At 40.6% G+C, this 18,554-nt stretch overlaps 1 protein-coding gene across 2 annotated transcripts in view; it reads right to left on the bottom strand.

Annotated features, from left to right (window-relative positions):
- The window catches only part of PER2 (period circadian regulator 2), a 58,515-nt gene that overhangs the window by 17,529 nt on the left and 22,432 nt on the right, over window positions 1-18,554 (bottom strand). For both annotated transcript variants that reach the window (XM_089672377.1, XM_089672378.1), the window contains exons 6-13: window positions 17,929-18,130; window positions 15,374-15,425; window positions 13,097-13,245; window positions 11,945-12,023; window positions 11,751-11,857; window positions 7,565-7,718; window positions 6,541-6,649; window positions 5,003-5,131 (exon numbers count right to left, since the gene is read on the bottom strand). In XM_089672377.1, coding sequence (XP_089528503.1) covers window positions 5,003-5,131; window positions 6,541-6,649; window positions 7,565-7,718; window positions 11,751-11,857; window positions 11,945-12,023; window positions 13,097-13,245; window positions 15,374-15,425; window positions 17,929-18,130 — 981 coding nt within the window. The remainder of the gene's footprint in view (window positions 1-5,002; window positions 5,132-6,540; window positions 6,650-7,564; window positions 7,719-11,750; window positions 11,858-11,944; window positions 12,024-13,096; window positions 13,246-15,373; window positions 15,426-17,928; window positions 18,131-18,554) is intronic.

Raw genomic sequence — 18,554 nt, forward strand, 5'->3', positions numbered from 1 at the left:
GTAGGAGTATTGCATGAAAAAACAGCAGCCATACATTAGCACCAGTACCAGACATGTGTGAAAATATTTGCTGGCAACTTTGGTATAAGTGAAGGGCAATGTTAGATGGTGCATCTGTGTGTGATTAAAGTAGAACTATAGGCAAAACGATTTTCATTTTGAATAGAGAAAGGGAGGGTTATAACCCCCGTCTGGATTTGTTTGGCCATCTGTGTCCAATTGCAGATATTTCCCTTTACTTCCTGTCCTAAAGCCAAACAGGAAGTGAAAGGAAATCCCTGCAAATTAAGGGAAGTCCTTGGGGACCCCAGGTCATCAGAACTAGTGTCCTTGTTGGAAGATTTCCCCTCTGTTACTTTTCTTGGGACAGCCCAAAATTTGGGATTTTCTTTTACTTTCAATGATATTTGTAAACAGGACAAATAGAGAGGGTGAATCTCCCCAATGGGGACACAGACAGCAATAAAAGCTGACAGGGGTTCAAATCCCTCTCCACGCTATTCAAACCTAAGAAAAAGGTTTTGCCTTTAGTTATGTTTTAAGGTCTGGAATAAGAGTCAGCTGCTGACTTTAGGACCAAGGGTTTAAAGGAGATTATGATTTTTGGCCATGTGTGAGGTAGAATATTGCCTCAAAATATTAGGTGGTGTACATGAGTTAGAGTTAATGTAATTTGGAAACTTACAGTAAACCTGTGAAATGTCCATTTTCACAAAGCAAAACAATTTTAATGCAGATACAACCACTAGCTTATATATCTCGTCATTCCCACACTATCAGCCACAGGAACTAAAGGTGGATTCCTTGTGCAAGCTCCAACTCAGGATTTACATGGGAGTGCATATTCTCTCCACACCTCATGTGACAGCATTGTGGTAGGGAAGGTACCCTATAACCATAATGGGCATTATTCTTTACTTCCTGCAAAGGAAAAGGTACAAGCTGCTGAACTACACGGGTTCACTTTCAAGCCCATGTGGGTAAGGAGCAATGGCAATAGCACAAAATGCCAGTATCCATCCTGTTAAGCTCCAATAAAGCACATAATCGGAAACTTAACTTTTAATGGTATTATCTGGCAACCTGTACCTTGGAGTACAGTGCAGGACATAGGACAGGATTTATATGCTGCCATCTTCAAGACGAACTATGCTTATCTCCATTCCAGCACTGCAGTGGTCCCACCCTCCCTCGCTGGCTGATGACTTCTTCAGTCAATCTTCCAGGTTCTGATGTTCAGTTATTTTTCATTCATCTTAGCAGATGCTGAAATTGTACACTGAGTTTCAAATGCTTGTTTGAAACTTTTTTTTTTTTTTTTAAATTAAATGTTCAATTTTTAGGCGATTGTACCTTGGCAGAAACTTGCTAGGGCAGCCCCCAGAATGTAACCCTGCCAACTATGTGAAGCACCAGATTTTTTAGCAAGCAATAAGATGTGATCAAGACTCAGAAGGGAAGGGACCGTGTCCTGTACATTACTTAAAAGATAAAGAATTTACAGTGAAGTCTAAATTCCTATATCTTAATTGTACAGTATAGGACACGGGACTGGTGTTCATACACTATTGGACATGCCTAAGCAATAAAAAAAAAACAAAAAAAACTGAGGAATGGGCAAAAAAAAGAAAAAAAAGCAACTGAGAATTGCCAACAAGTTCATGGATAGAACAAGAAACCCAAGCACTCTAAAAGCTTGAAGCACCCTGCAGCCAAAGCTTGCATCAGCTGAGGCCTGAACGTCCATCTTGTTGAACATGTGAAAGGGACCAGGTAGCGGTCATGCAAATCTGGGATATAGATGCTTGATCCTGAACAGCTTAGAAAACAACAGCTCTGGTGAAATGGACTCTGATGGGAAAGGGAGGGCCCTTGTGCCCGTACGGCATAGGGCCCTGAAAATAAGTTTTATCTACTTTACAATGTTGGAGAGGGAGGCAGGGTGACATCTATGATGAATAACATAGATGAAATACATAAAAACAACACAAGAGACCTACATACTGGAACAAAAGAAAAAGAAAAATAGCTGGGTCCATACCCAAGCAAATCATAAAAAGGAAGTTTTATCCAAGGAAGTTTAATACAGAAAAAAAAAAAAAAAAACAAAAAAAACAAACAGCCGGTAAAAAGTGAGCTGGGTCCCCTCAACCACACAAAAACAAAGAAAAAAGGAGGAAAGAGCTGCTTGGTCAGGCAACCAATCATGCAAAGTTTGAGTACCCTCACATTATAAAATCTCCAATGGATGGACAAAAAGAATCCCCCCTCCCCCCCACGGAAAAAAAAACAAAACAAAACCCTGGAGAGAACCCCAGGGAAGCCAGATAAATATCACAACTGGGCAGGACCATTAAATCCTTCCACTCAGAATCTAGAGTGTACCAGAAGATTGACAAATAACACTGCATAACTGCCCAACTAGTTCCAAAATGCAGGATTCAAGAGATCAGCACTTGTCCTGAGCCCATGCCAAATCTTTCACCAAGGAGCAAGTGTCAGGCATCTCTGACCCCCTTATACGGAGTGTGCCTGACTGGGAGCAGGAATGAGGTAGGACACTGAAGCATAATTAGAAGGCTGCAAAACAGCCTAGAGCTAGAGACAAAAGGACCCAACTACTGGTGATCAGGTTAAATGAAGACCTCCATACTTACTTTACCCCAGCAGCAGGATCCTGTACTATAGCTTCCATGAATACAAAACTACCTATGAAAAGGAGAATGGATAGATACATGAAAGGTCTGCCTCCTCCATTTATAAAGCGTCTTTCATTCATGGATGCTACAATACAGCTTCTATTAATTGAGGGGGTGGAAAGAATGGGTAGTGGAAGGGACCATTGTCATGCCACTACATACCCCAGCCGCCAGCCAAGCGGGCTCTACCCTTACACCATCACTCCCCCCTCCCCTCCCTCCTTCACCCATCGCAGGCAAATGCCCCCACTCTGTTTTTCTCCTCTGCTGATCTTTTCCGATCCTCCTTCGTAGCATCTCATGCCTCTTCGTGCTCCTCCCTCTTACCCTAGTACGTCTTCATGAAGTTCTCAATGTCTCCCCCATTCTAATGCTGTAGAGGTTCCCACAATAGCCAACATGAAGCTCTCCTCATCGGAACTCTCTTCCCTATTCTTTTTTATAAACAAATCATGGGTTTTTTGCCTCCTTATAGTTCACAATATCTATTTTATGCGTATGTATACTGTATTTCTGTGTTATGGTGGAATTCTTTTACAGACGGCACCTCTGTACAATCCTAGTGTCATACTTTATTTTCTTGTACTAGTCTGGAAAAACAAAAAACCCAAAAATCTTTGTGAAACAAATTAACCACCATCCCTTGTTAAGGATTTTAATAGTGCAGCAGTGAATGAACTCCCGGTACTTCAGCCTGGCTTGTCTTACTAAGCGAGTCATCAGAGACAGGGTCACATCAAGGGCCCTGCCACAGCACTCAACTCGGAAAATACTCTGCTGCCAACATTAAGTCTAGAAACTGCCACAATGCACAGTCCAGTGCCTGAAGGCCACATTCCAGACTAGTCCTGCACTTTCAGTCCAGCAGGCTACGGCCTGTGAAGCAACTGCTGGGGATCAGCCAATCCAGATAACTGCTCTGTAGAGAACAGTTCAAACAGCAGTATAACAAGACGTCTTCTTTAAAGTCAAGGGGTAAAAAACCACCAGCAGTGTACCAGAAATCTTGAATGAAGTCAACAAGTTTAGAAGCATAGCAAAAAAAGACTAGTTAAGACTTTTTATAGCAGAGCTGAAGAAAAGTTATCCAACCATCTAGGACAGTAGCAAACAACTAAGATAGAGGAGGGGGTTATGCATGGGCTGCCCTACAAATTTTTCAGTTTGCCAGTGTACCTCCTGTTTTAGGTGGTAGCATTGCCAGACTGTAATAGAAACCCTGTATTGTTAATAGATCATCCCTAATCTTTAATGGACAATAAAGAAAGTGGTGCTAACAAATAACAGGCCATTCCTTACACACAAGCTTATGTGCCATATACTTTAGTGCCCTGCCTTATATACTCTACTTTAAGAGCAATGAGCCAATAAGGTTTATTTATTAAAGAGTGCAAACTGCAGTGCCCACAGTAATCTGTTAGAAGTGATTGTGGACTGATCTGACTTCATACAAAAAGTGGATTATGATTGGTTGCTCTGGGTTACTGTACTTTAATACTTAGCTCTGTGTAGTGTTCACTGAACAAGCTTAACTGTCTATATACAAAGACTGCACACACTGCATGACCTGGGCACATGTCACATTCTGAAACGAAGCAATCTGACAGAAAAAGACAATGAGTCAGGATCAGCACGCCCACTCAGTCAAATACTGCATCATTCACTTTCCAATATCACATACCTCGCACAGTGACGCACAGAGCCTGTGCCATTCCTACAAAAAAACAAAACAAAAACACAGGCATACTTCAAAAATGACGCACATTCACACAAATGAGTCTCCTATGCAGGGTCTGTCCCACACATGAAATATGCTGCATGCTGTTACTGGGATTAGAGCCCATGCTTTCCTCTCTGCCCACACACGGAGAGTGGGATGACAGCAGGAGATGGGGGAAACACAAGGAGTAGGCAGTACTGTGGAACTCAATCAGCCTGCACAACAGGGCAACACATGATTATTATATATAGAATCCCCAGAAAGAGGGGCAGGTTGATTACACCAATCAGCATTCAGCCCGTGTCTGCTGCGTGGGAATAATTAATTAAGGGCTGACCAGAAATAGGAAATGGCTGGGAAATTATATAATTCATATAAATAATAGAGAAGGGACAGGATGGCTTAGGGGGAGAAAATAAGATTTCAAAGGGAGAGAGCTGCATAAGGAATGTGGGAAAAAACAAAAGACATGACTATTATGCTTCAACTAGAAGTGCTGAGCAAGAAAACCAGGTTAAAAAACAAAGAAAAAAAAATAAGGCAATGTTCCACCAATGTAATTTAGCCCATTTATTTTACTAACCTGTTTCTCTTTCACATCCTCATTAAGGTTCCCATTGCTGTCACTGGATGAGGCTCCACTCATCGGGTTTTCATGCGAACCATGGCTGCCCAAACTTCCATATCCACTGGAGCCACTGTTATGGACAGGCTGAATGGGGATAATGCATTGATAAACTGTCAATATACAGGACTGTAAAGCATGCTCAAACCTTCCATTTATCATTATCAGCTTTTTAAAGGAAGCATTTTCAAAGCACTACTCAATTTCTATTTGTTTTTACGGATAATCACCATCTATCTCTCTGGATAATATCAATAGGTTTATTACTGGCTATATTGTTCCATATAAAAACTCAGATGTGAGCCCAATGGTAATATCTATTACTCGAAATATCAGCAATACACATTTCTATATGAAATTCAGAAATTTTTTTTTAATAAAAAGCACTCAAATCTGGTTTATTTCAACTATTTTTTGGCCAATTACATCTGACTTACAACTGAGAAATATAATACAACTATACTTCAAAACTTTATATATATATATATATATATATATATATATATATATATATATATATATATATATATATTTATTAAACATAATCTGTATCTAAATATATGCACTTTTATAAACACACCTTTTTGAGTTATAATTGTAAAGGTTTATCTGAAATTAATATGACATTGCTTTATCAGCGCTTTCATTCTGTGCCTATTTTTATAACTGTATTTCATATGGAGATACACAAAACCTCCCTCTGGAAGCAGAGCAATCAATATTTCTGTTGAACTACTACTAATGCAGGTCATATATTAAAGAGGAACCTTTGGTCAGAAAATTAGGTCCTGCTGGATCACTTCATGCTTACTCATTTTGCAGGTATAGCCAAGTAAAACATTAAAAAATAAGTGCTTATACAGTTCAAAATGCAGTAATACAAATGCTGCTCAGGGGCTCTGGGCTTCAGCAAGATGGCAGCCAGCCTCCAGCAAAAACAAGCACAATAATGCTGGAGGCAATTTACAGCACACACATTTTGGTATCATAATGTGGATTGTATGTTCCTTGTAAACATAATTTTTTATCAAGTTGTGGGTAAAAGTTCCGCTTTAAACAAATTTTCTTTCCTTCAACCACAGGTTGAAGGAAAAAAAAAATTACCCGAGTCCTCCAACACATTCAAGGTTGATGGGGGAAATCCCTCCTGTAGAGCTATTGTATTCTGAAAGAGGGAGGTTCCCAGCTATCAGAACACAATGATCACTGCTATAGCCATTGGCCATGATCGAACAAAAAAAACCCCCAAAAAACTGACAGGCTGGTTGTACTGAAGTTTATCGGGAGATCATCTACACTACTTTCAGCCTGCCTACACACGGATCAAAATTTAGCCGGCTCCTGCTAAATCGGTTGAACTTCGATTAGTCTATGGCTGGCTTAAGAAAATAGAGTACAGGATAAGAAGCGTTAGCATGGTGCTAATGAGTGGCTACACTGGACTATTTTAGTCAAGCTCTGCAGAATGCTATTTTATACAGTGTAAGGAAGTTTACCTGCATAAGAAGCTGATGTATTTGCTCTGTGAGCTCTTGAATTCCAGGTTGCAGTGACTGGTCTTCTAAGTGTGGTGGTGCAGTAAAAATGTCTTCATTAACAGGGCCCCTAATAATGACATAAAGATTGGCACCATACGTGTACTAAACCGTTATTGTTTTAACATTGGAGCATTCAGTTACAAGCACGTAGTTAAAGAGATATCTCAAATTAAAAAAAAAAAAAAAAAACCTGTCTTTGCAGGTAAGGGGTGTTTCCAGATTAAAAACTGCAGCTCTGACTAAAGTTGAATAATGCCATTTCTATAGTTGTAGGACATTTACATTCCTTCCAAAGCCTGACTGGCATACTGCTAAGACATTGTTACAGAAGGCCAAAGACCATTTACATACCTTCCAAAGCTTGACAGGAATACTGCTAAGATGTTGCTACGCGAGGTCAAATTGGTACTGCCCATAATGGGAGCGTACTTTTTCTCTGGTTCAAATCCCCATTATATACTCTTACTCCCCCTTGATAAAGTAGCTCTGAGCTCAGCATATGGAAGCTCTTCTGCTGATGGAGTAGGCCACGTCCTAGGAGTATTCCAGTCAGGCTTCAGCAGGTATGATAATGGCACCTATAGCAAGGGATATGGACACCCAGAACAAGGGCATTATTCAACTTTAGTCGAAGCTGCACAGTTTGTTCCCATCTACAGGCGCCCCTTATCTGCTTAGGAAGTTTTTTTGGTAAAAGGTGAACTAACCCTTTAAAAGGCATTTTTAGAATGTTAATTTGCAGTAGTTCAAGATAGGTATGGACAACCAGAGGCCTATTGGTAGCGGAGACAAAAACAGGTCCCAGCATACTAAAAGCAATCATGCCACAATGTGACATGGCCTACATTAATCTCTTGCATGGTTCTCTTATTAGCAAATTAGGATTAGAAATACAAAAATAATGTGCGTTGGCTTCTGGTAGCCAACAGATATGCTGGATTATGCAGCGCCCTTAATGCATGAAAGCACAGGCTGTACTCACATCCTGACTTTATGCCTTCCAATGATGAAAGAAACTTTTCGACTCCAAGGGTTGATGAAACTGGACCAGCTGGTATCAACTGTAATATATTCCCCGTTACGAGCACAGAATCGAATTGGGGAGAAGTCAAAAGGCTGCCCTCCACACTGCAGAACTAAAATAAATAATATAAACACACACATAAAACACATTTTATATACATACATACATACGTACATATATCCAAAAGTATTAGGACACCCCTCCTAATCATTGGATTCAGGTGTTCCAATCACCTCCATGGCTACAGGTGTATAAAAACAAGCACCTAGATATGAAGACTGCTTCTACAAACATTAGTGAAAGAATGGATCACTCTCAGGAGTTCAGTGAATTTAAGCGTGGTACCGTGATAGGTTGTCACCTGTGCAATAAACCCACCTGTGAAATTTCCTTGCTACTAAATATTCCACGGTCAATTGTTAGTGGTATTATAACAAACAGCAGCAACTAAGCCACGACGTGGTAAGCTAGGTAAAATGACAGAGCGGGGTCCACGCATGCTGAAGCACACCATGCACAGAAGTTGCCAACTGTCTGCAGAGTCAATAGCTAAAGACCTCCAAACGTCCTGTGGCCTTCAGATTAGCACAACAGTGCGTAGAGAGTTTCATGGAATGGGTTTCTATGGCCGAGCAGCTGCATCCAAGCCTTACATCACCAAGTGCAATGCAAAGCATCGGATGCAGTGGTGCAAAGCACGCTGCCACTGGACTCTAGAGCAATGGATACGTGTTCTCTGGAGTGAAGAATCGCAGTTCTCTGTCTGGCAATCCAATGGACATGTCTGGGTTTGACGGTTGCCAGGAGAACAGTACTTGCCTGACTGCACTGTGACAAGTGTAAAGTTTGGTGGAGGAGGATTATGGTGTACAGTTGTTTTTCAGGGGTTGGGCTTGGCCCCTTAGTTACAGTGAAAGGAGTCAGCATACCAAGACATTCTGGACAATTTCATGCACAAAGCAAGGTCCATAAAGACATGGATGAGCGAGTTTGGGTGGAGGAACTTCACTGGCCTGCACAGAGGCCTGACCTCAACCTGACAGAACACCTTTGGGATGAATTAGAGTGGAGACTGCAAGCCAGGCCTTCTCATCCGACATCAGTGCCTGACCTTACAAATGCGCTTCTGGAAGAATAGTCAAACATTTCCATAGACACACTTCTAAACCTTGTGGACAGCCTTCTGAGAAGAGTTAAAGCTGTTGCAGCTGCAAAGGGTGGGCAAACTCAATATTGAACCCTATGGACTAAAGCTGGAATGCCATTAAAGTTCATGTGCATGTAAAGGCAGGCGTCCCGATACTTTTGGCAATATAGCGTATATACATATATACAGTGTCTTAAATAAGTATTCATATCCCTTGAAATTTTCCACATTTTGTCATGTTACAATGTTATTTATTGGGATTTTATGTGATAGACCTACACAAAGTGGCACATAATTGTGAAATGGAAGGAAAAAATGATAAATGGTTTTCAAAATTTTTTACAAATATCTGAAATATGTGGCGTACATTTGTATTCAGCCCCCTTTACTCGGATAAAACCAATTGCCTTCAGAAGTCACCTAATTGGTAAATAGAATCCACCTGTATGTAATTTAATCTCAGTATAAATACAGCTGTTCTGTGAAGCCCTCAGAGGCTTGTTAGAGAACATTAGTGAACAAACAACATCATGAAGGCCACGGAACACACCAAACAGGTCAGGGATAAAGTTGTGGAGAAGTTTAAAGCAGGGTTAGGTTATAAAATAAAATATCCCAAGCTTTGAACATGTCAATCTATCAGCCAAAAATGGAAAGAGTATGGCACAACTGCAAATCTACCAAGTCATGGCCGTCCACCAACACTGACAGGCCGGGCAAGGAGAACATTAATCAGAAAAGCAGCCAAGAGGCCCATGGTAACTCTGGAGAAGCTACAGAGATCCACAGGACAACTATTAGTCGTACACTCCACAAACCTGGCCTTTATGGAAGGGTGGCAAGAAGAAAGCCAATGTTAAAAGAAAGCCATAGGAAGTCCAGTTTGCAGTGGGGGATACAGCAAACATGTGGAAGAAGGTGCTCTGGTCAGATTATAGCCAAAATTGAACTTTTTTGCCTTAACGCAAAATGCTATGTACATCACCCTGAATACACCATCCCCACCATGAAACATGGTGGTGGCAGCATCGTGTTGTGGGGATGCTTTTTTTCAGCAGGGACAGGGAAGCTGGTCAGAGTTGATCGGGAGATGGATGGAGCCAAATACAGGGCAATCTTAAAAAAAAAATAAATAAAAATAAAACATACAAAAAAACCTGTCAGTCTAGAAAAGACTTACTGGGGTAGAGGTCCACAATCCAGCAGGACAACAACCCTAAAAATACAGCCAGAGCTAAAATGGAATGATTGATGAAAGCATATTCAATGTATTAGATTGGCCCAGTCAAAGTCCAGCCCTAAATCCAATTGAGAATATGTGACAAGACTTGAAAATTGCTGTTCACAGATGCTCTACATCTAGTCTGACAGAGCTTGAGCTATTTTCAAAGAAGAATGAGCAAATATTTCACTGTCTAGATGTGCAAAGCTGATAGAGACATACCCAAAAAGACTTGCAGCTGTAATTGCAGCCAAAGGTGGTTCTACAAAGTATTGACTCGGGGGGGGGGGGGGGGGGGGTGTCACAGTTTTCAGATAGTTGTAAAAAAAATGTGAAAACTATTTATCATTTTCTTTGCACTACACAATTCTGTGCCACTTTGTGTTGGTCTATTATAAAATCCCAATAAAATACATTTATGTTTTTGGTTGTAACATGACAAAATGTAGAAAAATTCAAGGGGTGTGAATACTTTTTTCAAGGCACTCTACACACAAACCCTTAAAAAGTGAAACTGTAAGCATATAACTTCAATAAAATACAGCACTGCCTTTTATCCTGGTGGTTCCTATAGTCCTCTATATACCTGTTCATCCTGCCAGAAAACGCAGCTGCCATATCACTTCCTTTGGTTGATGGTGTTGACAAATCCTTTACAAAAATTGTATTTAGCGTTGTCATCTGCAATCCTGAGCTACACTACAAGTATGCGTGCAGATGTACCCATAGTCAGCACCTTTTTCTAGGTATATTAATCTCAACTAGTGTTTCTTATGAAAAGGCTGGTTACGATTGCTGTCTGCGTGTCACAGAACAGTGATGCATGATCCCTGCAACCAACCCTGCCAGACTGCAAAGTGCCTAGGAAAAGTGGAGATGTGCAAAAAATGGGCAACAGAATATTTAGGGTTCATCTGGATAAATGAAAGAACATTTTTAGTATATAGCCATGGTGGCTGCCCTTTCCACACAGGTCCAATAACTTCATGCATTGTCTACTTTAATAATCGTTAGGCCATTAGGCATAGCAAACTACCTTAACCCCTCTTGCTCACAGCACCGAGAGGCATTCTAACATGAAATCTGTAGCCAATATCTGGAGCAGATCTGAACAAAATTGCCAATTTTAGCTCAAAGGTAGCTTATGTTCACTTTTGTAAATACCATCTGAGGAAGGTAACTAAAAGGCATTGCAATGGTAAGTCCCTGCCAGCTTAATTCAGCTAAAACATACTGAAACCTGTAGTTCATAATAAGTGAGAAGGCAAGGTATGCCCACACTTACTTGAAAATAAATTTGATAATACCGTGGTTAGATGACTCAAGTGGAAGCTGTCATTCTCAAAATCAGGGAAAATGTACTAGTTCTGGTGCTGTGAACCTATTCACCTTCACCACACATTACGGTAGTGAATCAGAACTAACGTGCAGCATAGAGGGCAATAAAATGTGAGCTTCTACCTGAAGTTTTATGGAAAAAAAATTTTTCAAGCTTGGGTGGAAGGAAACAAAAGTAAACAAAGAACTGGATATGTAAGGGACATCACAGGACCATTCAGCCAGGCCAAGGAATATTTGTAAAGCATTTCAGACCACTTCTGCCAAATTACAATGACATTCACCAGAAGATGAACTTCACACACTGACCGAAGCAAGCAGTTCAGCTTCCAAAGGAAAAAACCCTCATACTAGGCCAACACCTTACAGCTACAGTAACATTTCTGCAGTTACTGCTTTAAGTCTCTAAATAGCAGAAAATAACATTATATACGTACTCTTCTTGTGTACAGCTAACATGAGTGGGCGGTCACTGGGATGCAGGTGCAAAATGATGGGACTGCCAATCAAATCCTGGGGCAGGTAACCCAACAATGGAACAGCCCTACAGATATCAAAATAACATGGAAAGTCCATGAGAACAGAAGACAAAGTTCAACAATTTCTAGGCTTAGGAATATAGTCTTCTCACCTCTCATCCACATCCTGGAAAAGGCAGCTTGGGGTGTGCGTCGTTGTGAAAATGCGTTTATCTGCAGGGATCCGAGGAGCTAAAAGAAAAAACAACAAGGGAACACAATCTCATCTTCAACAACATGCCCTGTTAATGGAGATCTCTGATACAGTCTGATAGCCAAGTTGGATGTAAGCTTCATTACTAGCGGAGATAACAAAAAGTAGTAGCTTGAGAGACTGTCTCTTAACCTACTGTATACAGTCAATGCCCAGTACAATTTACTAAAAAATACACAAGATATGATTTAAAATCTTCTCTCTGCAAGTCAATAGATAACACGATCATGTGATGTTTTCCGGAGGTGTTTGCTACGTCTCTCTCAGATCAAGCAAAACACAGTGTGATAGAGAGTTCCTGCTGCTCATTTACCATAGATAAGAATATCTACTCCGCACTGAGCTATAAACAGATGGAAATATAAAAAAAACATATCTAATAACGTGATAAATGGAAACCACCCCAGCTCTATTTACACTTCTAAGCTTTTCCTGAGACTGTACAGATCAATTATCACAAAGGATTACACAGAGAATAAAAACCCATAAGCTACTAGGCGGGGGGCAAAGATCAGAATGCAGCATCTTACACAACATTTCTGTGTAAGCACTACCCAGTAAAGTGATACTAAACCTAAAAATGTTTTTTTACCTTAATGCATTGCTTGCATGAAGGCAAAAAAAATGTTAAGTTCCCTATGCTCCCCCTTCCCTGTGTGAAGGGGAAGAGGAGAGAGACGAGATCAGCGCTGTGCACAGTTGTATCTCTTCTCCAATCGCTTCCTCTTCACACAGGGACTCAAACAGCAGCAGGAGCCATTGGGTTGAAAGGCTTAGTGCCGCTCTGTGTCTATGGAGCACAGGTCAGGAGCGAGTATGCAGTGTTTGTCCCCATAGCAAATGGCTTACTACGGGGACACAACAAAGAAGAGGGGGAGCCAGGACCGTCAATGAGGGACCAGAGAAGAAGAGGATTAGGCTACTCTGTGCAATATCACTGCACAGAACACGTAAATATAAAATTGTTATTTTAATAAATAAAACAAATCTGCCCTTATTATCACTTTAAAACAATCATCAGTACCAGATGATAAACACCAGATATACATACCTTCATATCCTGAGTGTACTCGTTCTGCGAAAAGTACACAGCACAGCTGCTCTGCAGTGCCCCCATCAGCATCTGTCTGTATACGGATCAGGTATGGGGTAAGGCGGAAGGGATGGTAAGATACCTCCTGCCGAGACCGTTGTCCACAACTGGGGAAAAAATGCAGAGCTGTCAAAATTCTAATATAGGTATAACAGGCCATTACTAAAGCCAAGAGACCACATGGATGTGACACTTGAAGTAGTGAAAAGTGTTTGTTTTGGGTAGTGCAAGGGAGGGTTATAACCGGTGTCAAGTTTGCTTCCCCATCTGTGCCTCATTGTGGAGATTCCACTTCACTTCCTATCTCATATTCCAAACAAGAAGTGAGAGGAAAATTCCTCCAAGGCAAAGGAATCCCTTGTCATGGAGGAACATGTTAAAGGACACTCAGAGCACTGCTTAGTAGATAGTAAAGCAGATTTACTTTGAGCTTCACCATTCTGCGGGTTACATAAAACTACACCTATGAGATTTTATTCAGCAGATTGTTGTTATACTTTGGGCAAATTTTCTGCAGTGAGAAAATGATGTAGCTTTTATGGCTATACTTCTCTGCTGGGTCACAGAACTGCACTTACCTGTGTTCTCCTGTGACCCAGAATGTCGCCATTCAAAGCTCTGGAGGTATCCTGACAAAAACTTCAGGATCCACCCAGATGCCTGACCAGTAGCTGGCTCAGCCTCTCAGCTCACCACTGAGAGCATGAGTTAGCCCACTCCTGCCCCCTCTCCAGCCCAGGGAGCACTGGAGGGACAGAGCAGAAAGTCATGGACAGTCACCACTCTCTGCTCCAAGAAGACTGAGAACTGAGCATTCATGTGATCATTCAGCTCTTGGGCTTAGAGCTGATGGGGGACAGCTGCCAAATCAGACCGATTCTCCAGCAGGTAAGGAGTATATATGTTTGGTATTTTCAGTTCCCACACTTCTAACGTTAACTAGAATATAATTTTAATTAGCATTAACTCTAGAATAAAATGAGTTATTACAAGGGTTTCACCACTTTTTATAGTAAATATATCACTTCAAATTGGACAAATCCTACATTTTTCCAAAGTGTCCACAATTTTGGCTACTAGCATATTCAAAATTTCACAGATAGCAGAGGGTTTAAAGCCGAACTCCAGGTTTCATTTAACTTCAAATAGTCATTAGGACCAAGCTGGTCCTGTTTTAAAGACCAGCTCGAAAACAGGGCTGCATAATGTACGTACCCGATTCAATATACAGTGTTAACAGCAGGAGCATATATTAGTGAAGGGAACTGTTTGAACTAGTTAAAAGTGAAATGAAACCTGGAGTTCAGCATTAATAAAATTGGCATGGGTTAATTGGACTACTCAGGTGGGTCACACGATGTCACTGGGTCTTGCTCACAGTTAAGGCTAATCCTTCAAATTCTCACAAGTGATAAGAAAGATGTTCTGAATGACTCAGTGTGTCACAACTTCGGCTCTGTGGCTAAGGAGCGGCAGTCTGTTTTGCCAGACACTAGCTCTCACCATGCAGAAACTAAACATTCTGCTAATAAGATCATAACACTAAGGCACTATAGCATAACCATAGAGACTTCAAACAGTAAGTTAAATATTTTTATAAAACAAGCAAGTTTTAATAAATGACAAAAAATGAAAAGGATAATATAGAATGGAAAAATTCAGTAAGCTTGACCACCGTCTTGCGTACAATGAACAGCCGGAGTTTGCAGTGAATAATCCAACACACACATACACACTGAACATGCATATATAAAATTAGTTCTCACTGCTCTTGGCCTGCGACACCAACAGGCAGCACACTGTGTTCAATGCATCACTATTACAACCAATTACCCAAACTCCCATCCACATCAGAGGCAAATCCAAATAAGTTGCTCTGTGCAAATTTGAGGAAGCTTTGATCACTTTCTGTCAAATAAGTAGAGAACTAGCCATCCAATGTGCTGGGAATAATCTCAGCAGAGACTAAGACAAAGTTCACTGCACGGACCTTTAGCTAGAGTCTGCCAGGCTACTTTTAAATTAATTAGACATATTCCAGGTGTTAGGCCTTAGATCATGTGATTTACAACTTAAAAGGTCTGAGGCTGGTAAGTGGTGTCTTCAAGCAGTTGCAAGAAGACATGGGGGTGTAAAGAAGTGAGTTTGTCCCCAGGTTCCTTAGTGATAATAGGCTTCCATGTTGTTAGCTATGGCACATAAGAACAAAAAAGTAAACTAGCATTGTCATCTTACCTGATCCGACAGTAAAATGATTTTTCTTCTAACCCATCAAGATATCCTGAATCTGTAAAAATAAGAAAAGTTGCCAAAAACATATTTTATATTACTACGTACATCTATAGCTAAAACCAGTGCAAAGAGAATGACCTTGCCCCACCGTGTGTAGTATAAGAGTTTGGGGGTTATTTACTAAAACTTAAGAGTGCAAAATGTGGCGCATGGTAGTCAATCCGTATCTAACTTCAGCTTATTCAATTAAGCTTTGACAATAAAATCTGGAAGCTGATGGTTTTCTATGCAGATGTGCACCCTTACTTCATCCCCATTAAACTCATCTGAGATGAATTATTACAGATATCAGTACCTGACTTTGAAAATGTTCTTTTGGCTGAGTGGGCAAACATTCCCAAAGACAAAAACTTAACCACTTGCCCTCCTGAGGATTTACCCCCCTTAATGACCAGGCCTCTTTTTGCTACTCAGCGCTGCACTAATTCAACTGATAATTGCGCGGTCATGCAATGCTGCACCTAAACGAAATTTACGTCCTTTTCTTCACACAAATAGAGCTTTCTTTCGCTGGTATTTGATCACCTGTGCGCTTTTTATTTTTCATGCTATAAACAAAAAAAGACCAAAACTTTTGAAGAAAAACGATAGTTTTTACTTTCAGCTATAAAAAATATATAGTAAACTCAAAGTTAGTTATAAATTTAGGCCAAAATGTATTCTGCTACATGTTTCTGGTAAAAAAAATCCCAATAAGTGTATTTTGATTGCTTTGTGTGAAAGTTATAGTGTCTACAAACTATGGTATAGATACTGCAATTTACGCCATTTTTTGCTATACAGCGCTGTGCTAGTTTAACGGACAATTGTGCGGTCATGCAATACGGTACATAACTGAAAGCTAGGTCTTTTTTTTCACACAAATAGAGATTTCTTTTGGTGGTATTTGATTCTCCTGTGCATTTTTTATTTTTTGCGCTATAAAAAAAAAAAAGAAAAAAAAAGAAAAGGCTGACAATTTTGAGAAAAAAAAACATTTTGGACTTTTTGCTATAAAACATGTCCAGAAAAAAAAAAAAACTTAAAATCAAATTTTGTCATAAATTTCAGCCAAAATGTATTCTGCGACATCTTTGCTAACAAAAACCCCAATACGTGTAAATTAATTGGTTTACATGAAAGTTATAGCATTTACAAATGGCGGTAAAGATACTGGGATTTTTAATTTTTTTTTAGACTGATAATGGCGGCGATCAGCGACTTATGGCGGGACTGCGGCGAACATTCTGACACTGAGGGGGAACTGACTTGGGGTCACTGACATCCCCAGTGACACCAATACAGTGATCAGTGAAAAAAAAAAAACAAAAAACAACACTGACACTATACTAATGGCATGGGGAGGAAGGGGTTAACTTTGTTATTTACTGAAAGGATTAACTGTGTGAGAGGAATGTTTTACTAGGGGGCGGGGGTGTGTACTGCACGGGGACAGCTGATCGGGAGAGAGAAAAACTCTTCTCTCCAGCTCAGCGTGTCAGGAGCTGACAGGGAACTGACAGAAAGCAGAGCTACTGCAGCCCTGCTTTCTGTCACTGATTGCCGCTAATCGGCGGGACACAGCCGGTAACGACCGGCTGTGACCCGGCGACTGACATCCGTGGCTATGATCGGCGGGACAGGTAGGGCGGTGGCGCACCTCGCGCGCCCCCTACCTATTTTGCAAACACACGTTTTAAAACGTGGTTTTGCCCAGCAGTGCCGCCCTGCCAACGTATTTCTACAGTGGCTGGGCAGCATGTGGTTAAAGAACAGGGTTTTTGTAAACGCTTTTCTCCTGGCAGTAGAAAATCAGTTTAAAAAATGCACCCAAGCCCTATTTTTTGCAAACACGTTTAGGCGTGCCCAGCGCTTGGACATTTGTTCATTTCACTGGCCAGATCATTTATTCGGGACACCAAAGCTTCATACACACTGGGCTTAAAAAAAAACGCCAGTTCCATTGGCAGAAAAAAAAAAAGCTGATTCTGAACACAGTTTAGGTGAGTTGGGCATTTTTTTCTGCCAGAAAGCTCCAAACAAAAATGCAAACCAGAAGGGTTTTTTTCCTCTAAACTTTGAGCCTAAAATATGCCTCTAATCGTTCTAATGAGCATGGACACATAGGATAACACTGAGCTTACTTCTGCAGGAAAAACACAAAACTCCTGGAGAAGCAGCTATTTTTAAGCCAGTGTGCATGGAGCCATAAAATGAATAAATGCTCAAGCACTAAACACAGCTAGCGCTTAGGTGTGTTTAGGCACACTTGCATGCATTTTTTTTCAGCCAAAATGCTCCTTTCTTGAAAGCACAAGTGACAGGTTTTTTTTCTGCCTCTAAACGCCTGTAAATGCTTATATGTGCATGGACACATAGGCTAACATGGAGTATTCAGAGGCAGGGGAAAAAAACAAAACAAAAACAATAAAAACAGGCGTTTAAGCTCAAGTGTGTATGAGGCCTAAAAATTAAGTCTCTACCAAGAAGAATCCTCCTTAGGAAGTAGTATCCCTTACCACCTCCATTGCAGATACTCCATGATGGAAGCCTGTACGGATTAGTGGAGCTGTAGAACACACTGACATCCTGTGGGGCCAGGAGCTCCACAAAGCGAGCATGAGAGAACAGATCCGCATTACAGCGCAACACAACTGAGGCCTGCTCCGAAATATAGAGGATCCGTCCGGTTACCAAGGACACCGCCACAGCAAATACGTCCTGTATATGTAGATAATAGACAGAAATAATAAGTCTATTTCTGCATCAAGACCACTACAAATTATTTTTCTTACATCAAAGTCTATATACTCTTAAAGTCTAATACAATTTATTTTTTTTTTGTCCCATGGGCACACAACATAATCCTAGGTGTGCTACCAAATATTAAATTGAGGGTGCCAATAATTTTGTCCAGTCCATGTTTTGGTGTTTTGTGTGGAATGTGTCATATTTGTCTTTTTGTTTCTCCGCTTTTTTTTTTTGTCACACCAATACAAACAAAGGAAATAAACATGAGAATACCTAATCATTTGTAATTTCAACAGTTTTCTGGGTGAAGTGGTGCATTATCTGACAGAAATGTAGGGGTGCCAATAATTTAGGCCATGTCTGTATATTCTATAAAGAAATGTATTACATTTCA

This window comes from Staurois parvus, unplaced genomic scaffold (genome assembly GCF_062004578.1).
Source record: "Staurois parvus isolate SC_StPar_1 unplaced genomic scaffold, SC_StPar_1.0 ptg000126l, whole genome shotgun sequence".
Lineage (NCBI taxonomy): Eukaryota > Metazoa > Chordata > Amphibia > Anura > Ranidae > Staurois > Staurois parvus.